Source organism: Cibotium barometz, chromosome 40, assembly GCF_041138505.1.
Source record: "Cibotium barometz isolate CiBa-2024 chromosome 40, ASM4113850v1, whole genome shotgun sequence".
Taxonomy (NCBI): domain Eukaryota; kingdom Viridiplantae; phylum Streptophyta; class Polypodiopsida; order Cyatheales; family Cibotiaceae; genus Cibotium; species Cibotium barometz.
The window spans coordinates 41915540-41924102 of NC_141085.1; the positions used below are offsets into that span (position 1 = coordinate 41915540).

The following is an 8563-nucleotide window of genomic DNA, read 5'->3' on the forward strand; positions in this document are numbered from 1 at the left end:
CTCTATAAATTTTGCAAAATATAACTAAAACTTGAAAATTTTGAAGCCTGGATTTTCCTCCTGCAAATTTGAGCAAGCTCTGCACAAATTTGAACAAGTTCTAGGCTAAGTCGAACCTATCTTTTCCTGAACCCTGGCCCCTCCTTGATATGAAAGTACACTACAAATTCTTGCTAGCGGACATTAAATGAAATAAATCCTCTTCCATAGAAGGTAAGGAGAGAGGAGGAAGAGGTCTGACAATATAAAGGGAATGGTCTCTGTGCATCAATAACCGCAGCAACCACTCTGCCATGATCATGCCTGTGTGGTCTTAATTCTCCTTTTAAGACACTCTTCCCTTACCACCAGGGTGTTCCAAAATCTTCAGTTTGCACCTTTTTGCATGCTGTACCATGGTATCAAGGATCAAAACTGCCCCACAAGCTTGCAAGTTTGTGTTATTCTACAAACCTTGTTAGGCGGCAACACGAACCTTACTAGGAGGCATGGTGCTCCTTATTAGAGTAGATATAGCAAAAGCTACAAGGTAAAAGAACAGCAACAGATTTGATAACGCTGGCAGCTGCAAAAGAAGAACACTCACCTCAGAAACAAAGAGGGCATGGAATCCATAGGGTACTCTGGAAGGAAGCTTAACAATGCCAACGGGCTCAGGTTCCATGGTTGTTGCATCAAAAACAAGAACCTCTGATTTCCTGCATTACCACCATGTGCACAGTAAGCAAAAATCTAAAACCTGAAAACCTTTATAATTACCCATTGAAAACTGGTCGGCACCACAGCCACTTTCTGCCTGTGGTTATATTTCAGAGTGCTACAGTATGGGGCACTTGTTCTCACCCAAACAAAACAAAACAAACCGGGCCTCTTGATTGGGTTGACTAAAATAGAGACCCTAGAAAACCAAAAATTCAGCAGGCCCAAGCATATCATGGTATACAAAACATACAATGAACCAATGTACATCGTACACAACATACAATGAACTATTGCATGTTGATTTAGGCCTGTGTCCTCAGCATACTTTACCTGTGAAATTTGATCGGGAAGTGATACAAAGTTTAAGTGGGAATTGGACACAATTGCACCAAGTCATTTACTGCTTGGAAAGTCCAAAAAAGTATGCTAGTCAAATTTAAAAGAGGGAAACTACCCTAGATTTGTGGGACTTCAGCTATCTTTAGCTCTACTTCATCAGATTGTACTCGAATTTCAATTGTAACACTTCATTTTTGTACATAATACAAAACAATAGTATTAGGACTCATATGTGCTGTGCGTGTTTGATTCTGCTGCTCTCTTCTCTATCTCTACTCTCAAACCCTAGCACATAGAGGCAAGTATTCTACAATGTCCTATCTAGTTGTGAATGGAAAGATCGTAAGCACCATCCCAAGTGCAATTCTGTCATTGCCATTGTGGTGCACCTTTTGTTTTAAATGTGTTGCATCGCAGGAGAGGGTGCTGTGGTGGGCAGGGATTGAACCCAAGACCGGGGCACCTTCAAATCACTTTTTCTCATGTTGTAATCTTGCACAAAATCCTACTTGTGCATGTAAGCCTATCTATGGAATACAACCAACCCTATGACATGGCATGATGACGTGGCATTGGGATTTCATTTTTTGCTGTTTTCTGGGGGTTTCCATTTCCTTCTCTTTTTTTTTTTGGTGAATTGGCTGGAATTAGAAAGTACAACAACACAACACACACACCCATGCATGCCACCACTTGCACAGTGAGGGCTTGAACCCATGACCTTGGAACTCTCAAGCAACACCTCTATCCACTGCACTAACTCGCGGTCAGCTGGGGGTTTCCATTTCCATTCCGTTGAGCTTTTTAACAACTATGCTGTATACACTTTTGGCCCACTTACCGGCCGAAGGCCCACAACCGCCTTTGCAGTTCGGCCATTAAAGGCTCCTCCGGCACCACCTTCTTCAAAGTTCAAATTTCAAAAAAAAAAAAGGAAGCATGTTGTGTAGTGCAGAAGGGCACTCTTTTACAGAAAGAACATGCACCATTACCTAAATCCATCCACACCCTTGTGTGCTCACTACACTTGGCCATGATCGTTTACAGGAGATCACTGTTATAGATATACGGTTTGACATACCCGATGTTCTCATCATGCACAAAGCAAATAAGGTAACCATCATCTTCACTCTCATCATCATCTTCACTGTTATAGATATACGGTTTGACATACCCGATGTTCTCATCATGCACAAAGCAAATAAGGTAACCATCATCTTCACTCTCATCAACATCGGAAGATCGAGGCACAAATATCGCTTCAGACCCAAACCTCCCAGGGCCAAACATAATCATTCCTTTCACATTGCCTCCAGTTTCAATTGTCATTTTCCTGCCCAAGACGGGTTCCGCCCAAAGGTCAAACTTGACCAACCCTTTCACTTTCGTTGTGTCCTCGAGAATGGTACAATAAGCAAATTGCTGTTTCCTGGTATTAACAACCAAGGCACAGTTATCAACCAACCAGTATGAAATTTTGGACTCTACACAAATTTAATGCTGACCTTCCAGTGTACTTTTCGTTTATGCGTGGGAAATCGACGGCAGACATAGAAAGTTGCTTTTGTGAAGCCTGCCCTGTCTTTAGATTGAAACAAAGCTCATACCTGGGAGAGGTCACATGCAGGGTCAAAGCCATCAATCAGCTCATATTTGTGCTTGAGGGTCATGCAACTACATATGGAATATAGTGAATAGAGCTTACAATTGATTTTCAAAGTCTGAACACTTCTCTTTCACAGGGCCTGCAACCATCTCAAGGTCAATTCCCGGTAACCGACAAGTGTACAAGAGGACTTCATCACCTTCTTCCCAGGCATTGACTGTTGATAAAATCCAGTGAAATCGGAAAGAACCAGCATTGATTCTTTCAAAGTAAGAGAACTTTTAGTGAAATTGTATCCACGATCAGTAAGAACCAGCATTTATTCTTTCAAAGTAAAAACTTTTAGTGAAATTGTATCCACGTTGTCGCCAGATTAATTGGTGAATTATGTTCCTGCACAAACTACTCTTTATGGGATTACATGCTGAGTAATCTGTTAATTGGCAAGGCGCTATGGGACTATATCTGTTAAATGGCAAGGCTCTTTGGGACGCCGTCTACTGTGACAAAACAAGGCCAATAAGCATTGAGCATCAGACTCCTCGTAGGGGTGCAGCAACAATGTACTGTGATTAGACCCAATTAAAGTTAATCATCGCACTCAGGTGATATTATATGTTTCTTTCAACAGCACCCCCAAAGGATTGTGTGAGGGTCTTTATACGACGAAATTGATTGCACTTCCTTTCTACTATTTGTCAAGTGACACATGCAAGATCGTTAATTGTCTGCTAAGCTAACGTATTAGACTTAGAGGAGGGGTGCTAAATCATCATCTTAACATAATGTAAAAAGATGATTTGCACACCTCCAAAACTATGTTAAGTATTTTTACTATCCTTGAGCAGGTGATATGGCCCCAAAATTAAAAACAAAACAAAACAAAACAAAACTTGTAAAAAGAAAAACAAACTGAAGCAAGTCTTAAGTGCGCCAAATCAAAAGGAAATGGAGCAGTCTTACCATTATGAAATGCAAAACATGTGGGAAGCTCGAACCACTTGATTGTAAGTTCATTTTTCGCATAACGTGGAAGGATCCCAAATCTTGCTGGTTTAGTGTTATCAAACTTGAAAATCAGCTCCCCCTTTACCATTTCCTAGGTGAAACAGGCAACAATACCTACATAAAGACTCGGAATTTTGATGAAATTTAACATCATAATTGGAAGCTCCCCCTTTACCATTTCCTAGGTGAAACAGGCAACAATACCTACCTAAAGACTCGGACTTTTGATGAAATTTAACATCATAATTGGAAGCTCAAACATTCATAATGGTAAGAACATGTTCACCTGGGGTTTAAAATAGAGAGGCATGTCCATGAAAATGGCATAATTCTCTGTGATTATATGCATCATGATCGGCCCTGACAGTGTTATTGAAACTGGGTCTTGCATAACTCCCTCCTTGGATATGACCCTATAGGTACAGTAAGGAGGTTCGAATCGATAGCCAAATGTGAACAGCTCACCTGCACAATGACTAGTTGGTAGGTACCAGTTAAATAAAAAACAGTAAAGCACTATATTTGACAAATAAAAACCCAAGATGAATGTCCTAAATGAAGTACATGAGGATGAATTCTCACCTGTCACAGGATCAACTTTTGGGTGAGCAGTAAAAGGGTGTGTCAAACGCTTCTCATAATCCAGAAACCCGAGTGTCTGAAGATCTCCATCCTCCAGGACTCTAATAGCATCTGCAGAAAGGCAAGAACATCCAGTTCAAGCAAATGTGCATTTACTAAGGAAGATCAACCAAAAACAATTCATCAAGGCAACAAATTCCTTTAATGTCAGAGAAGGTAGGGGCCATTCACATGGCTTGTCAGCTTCTTGTAGAGCTAAGAGTCTTCCGTCGTGATAAACCAAAGCTGTATTACCTGAATCAAGCAATCTAAATAGGTTAGGTAGAATAGAGATCAAAGAAAATTCAAAAAATGAGTGTCCATAATTTTCTAGTTATGTCCCCAAGACATTAACCTAGTTTAGGGCTAATGATCGAAGGAGGTGGTGGGTTCCAAACCTCTTTAAGGTCACCCCCTCACTAAAGGGGATTCACATTGCCTATGTGTGTAATGCACAAGTGGGCATGGTGGTAGGCACACTTGCACATTGGAAGTCATCGGCATCTACCCCAGCCCTCTCCATCATCAGCGGCAGGGATACTGACTGCTCCAGCAGATGGTTCTCCTGACAAGCATCCAGGGTGTTCACTTCAACCGGCTGGGTGGCTCACTAGTGAGACTCATCCCATGGCTTGTATGCTGCCCCGACTTGCAAACATTTGGAAGGGTACTCGGAAGTTTTGAGGGTGACTTTCCTGAAACTTCTCTAGTAATAGAGACTTGCTGATAGTGTGATCACAAAACAAGGCTTAAAACCACTATATCCCATCGAGGGCACAGTGAGGGGTACTTACAAAACAAGGTTTCAGGAAAATTGAATATACTTGATGTAAGAGTTGATGTACTGCCATGTGCATTTTTAGTTGAAAAGAATGATGGATCAGACATAAGGCTTACCTGTGCCTGAACCTTGAGAGACGTCCAGCACTTTGCATCGACAGCGCATCTTGAAAACTTGCCCTATGAGAAAACCAAGCATCCCTTTCATGTCTCCAATCTGCAATGCATGCACGGAGCCAAATGAAGAAGGTGCTGAGCATGTAAAATAAGATACTTTCAGCATTACTATGATGGGCTAACCTTCAAAAACTTTGCAGCACCAAAATGCTCTTCTTGCTTCAACTTGGAGGTTTGAACAAACCGTGATACAAAGGTAGCTTTTCCATCCTTGATCCGTAAACCGTGTATCATTCTGCAGGTGAAAATGAACTTCTATGACTGAAGATAAGGGCTACTTATCAGACATGCAACACAAGTTAGTTGAGAGAGATATGAAGACATAGCCAAATTATTGCACACTGGGACAAAGGATTGACGAGGATGGAAGTGTGAGCATACCCATCTCCATCAAACCTGTAGCAAGTCCATAGCAGAGATAGTCAGGAACAGGGTGATGAAGCCAATTAGAATCAAGAAAGACTTTGCAGCACTATTGATTGGAGTTTTGATGTGTTGCAACATGAAGGATAAGAACAAGTAATAAAGGTACTTAATTACTAATCCCAGGTTTAATCTAACAAGGATCATGTCTCGCAAAAATTCACAATAGATCAATGTTCAGCCGATCATTTGAAGGGTTATTAGCTGATGTTATTGTCATCCAACAGGGTTGTGACAAGTGGAATCAAGCTGACCGTCTCGGCTATGGTTTGAAGCTTTCAACCTGCATGATTTTCATGTAGCTCAGTGAGAACAATTGAAGGTGAACTGCTTACCAATGGTAACCCGCCACTGGAGGAAACTTTGGGTTGGGTCCGATGCGCACAAATTCACCATTAAGGCAACTCTGTGATGCCAGAAGAACCCAAAGACGCCTTAAAACAGGAGCTTGTGAAATTGAAGTTGGGCTACAAGTGAGCTTACTGGGAGGGAGCCGATGACGGGAAGGTCCGGGCATGGCTCAGTCTCGGGAACCGGGCCGTAGTTGCCAGAGAGGAAGTGGAGGGGCTTTGAGATGTCCCGGTAGAGCGCCCACACGAATGTCGTCTCCAGGAAGTCCAGGAAACGGGCCGCTGTGCCACGGCTCTTGGGCGACGGGTATGCTGTGCAGACTGTGCGCAAGGGGCCCTTGCAGCCTAGTGCCTCACACTCGCTAGCTTCTGCACCCATTGTCCTCAAGCAGTGTTCGGGAAAAGATAGGTTCAACTTAGCCTAAAGCCGGCTCAAATTGAATACGAGTGGGCTCAAAAAAATTTGAGAAGAAAAAGCTTTCTTCTCGTTTTTTTTTTCGAGAAGGAATAGAGCCGATTCGTTTTAAAAGGAGAAGGATTTTAATTTTTATTATATATAAATAATATAAATATATATAAATATTAGCTTAAGTTTGCTTAGTGTTACTAAGAGCTTAATTTCAGTCTTTGTTGTGGGCGCTCGGTGGATTATTATGAGCATGTGTGCCAGGTGCCTGTGGGGGCGGCTCGAGTCTGTCGTCTGGACACATATCAAATTATCGATAATAGATATAATATTATAATGCAATTATGCAAGGATTTCAGCTCAACTGCCATTGGCCAAGGTATGATGCATCATACCTTGCCATTGGCCTGCTGCATGCATCTTTAGATTCGGGCCTCGGTTATGTATTTTAGAGCCCCGTCCAACGGTGCCCACAGCACGACGCTGCACGAGTGGAGCGCTGTAGAAACCCCTCCCCACCGGTTTGAACTTCGAAGGTCAGTTAGAGTTGTTTTCTGAACTCGGGCATGGATCTGGTTGATTATCCTTGTTGGTCTTTAACAGATGAGTAAATGGCTTTTTTATATGAATCTCTTGGTTGATCTTGCCGATCTTCAAAACGGAGAATCCATGTGGATTTTCATAAGTGAATATATTTCCGGGTACTATGAGCTATGAACTATTGAAAAGGCATTCTGGTTGCCAATGATGCCATAGGCACACCGATGAAGGAATGATTGGAAATTAGAATTCAACCTGGATATTTTAGAGAATTATGATCACTGATACTATGGTTGCATTAAAAGATTGTTTTAAAGAAAGCTGAATCTATGAAACATGCAATTTCATATTGGGTGTGTAAGTGGTGTGACTATCTTGAAGTTTGCGTGAAGCGTCGGCTATAGGGGGCCTAGGAACTCTTTTCCCTGTGGTACCCGGGGCAAAACATAACCAAATTTCTAAATGGATCCTATCACTATAGTGGTTGGGCGGTTGACTAACCCATGGGATTGGATGGGATTAGGCTGGACTGATGGATCCCTAAAATTTGACTCAATTCTGTTATGGTACGATAGATGAAGTAAATCCTGGATAGTCTTTGTTCTATGAAAAAGAATCAATGGTTGTGCCTCTCGATAAGAAAAAAAGCGTTGGTCTCTATGATCCAAGTGCAAGTCTCTTCCTTGATCTGACCATGTGATTTACGGGTTCAGTCCTATCAGTTTGGTTAGATAAGGCTCTTGACTACGTTAATAAAAATATCTTGGAGGAATTGCCCGTGCTTTCTAGGCGAGGGAAGTTTTTTCAGGTTCGGTTTTGGAAGAATTAAGGGATTAGTCTCTTGTCCGGATATCCGTGGGCGAGGCCCGGAGTGAGAGGCTCTGCCTTGCGTAAGAAGTGCTACTTCCGCTACTAGCACCTCCGAATTCATTGCACGGAGGGGGCAGGGATCTTTCAATCCATGGGTTGACTTTCTCAATTTGTTTCTTTGTGGCACTGGCAGTTTCAGCCCATGAATGCATTTCCTTCTCACCTGCAGCCACTTTTACTTTACAAAATCAGTTGGATCTAAAGTCGGAATTGAATTACTTAACAAGAAATTTTGTATTGATAGGATCATGGATCGAGGTCGTCGTGATAGGAATGTCAACCCCCAACTCGATGAGGAAGAGCTCAACCCGGATGTTCGTAAATCTCTTCATAGATCGCAGCCTGGACCTTTCAAGGGTGAAGGGGAAAACTTGGGCGAGGCTGTGGAGAAGTGGATCGAAGCAATGGAAGAATACTTCGATGTCAGCGCAGGCGGCGGGTACAATGAGAAGAGTAAAATGGCTCTTGCAAGGCTGAAGATAGTAGAATTAACTAGAGTGGCATGGAGAAACCACTATGAGACAAACCATCTAGATTGGAACACCTAGACATGGAATGATCTCAAGATCTACCTAAGGAAGAGATTCTGTCCTCCTGGCTTTTTGGAAACCAAGCTGAATGAATTCTTAGAGTTAACCCAGGGGAGCAGAACTATTGAAGTGTATCACCAACTCTCTCCTCCGTACTCACCACCACTGGATGAAGAATAGCTGATGGTGGCCAGGTTCATTCGTCGCTCGC

General features: G+C 42.3%; 1 protein-coding gene across 1 annotated transcript in view; it reads right to left on the minus strand.

The window, feature by feature from the left end:
- LOC147615511 (carotenoid 9,10(9',10')-cleavage dioxygenase-like) overlaps window positions 1-6434 on the minus strand; it is a 7122-nt gene extending 688 nt beyond the window's left edge. Inside the window, exons 1-13 of the mRNA XM_086779614.1 lie at window positions 6140-6434; window positions 5992-6062; window positions 5615-5629; window positions 5357-5468; window positions 5174-5273; window positions 4469-4531; window positions 4238-4348; window positions 3942-4120; window positions 3611-3746; window positions 2747-2864; window positions 2547-2648; window positions 2216-2470; window positions 587-698 (exon numbers count right to left, since the gene is read on the minus strand). Coding sequence (XP_086635740.1) covers window positions 587-698; window positions 2216-2470; window positions 2547-2648; window positions 2747-2864; window positions 3611-3746; window positions 3942-4120; window positions 4238-4348; window positions 4469-4531; window positions 5174-5273; window positions 5357-5468; window positions 5615-5629; window positions 5992-6062; window positions 6140-6385 — 1620 coding nt within the window. The 5' untranslated portion in view covers window positions 6386-6434. The remainder of the gene's footprint in view (window positions 1-586; window positions 699-2215; window positions 2471-2546; window positions 2649-2746; window positions 2865-3610; window positions 3747-3941; window positions 4121-4237; window positions 4349-4468; window positions 4532-5173; window positions 5274-5356; window positions 5469-5614; window positions 5630-5991; window positions 6063-6139) is intronic.
- Window positions 6435-8563: the final 2129 nt, after the last annotated feature.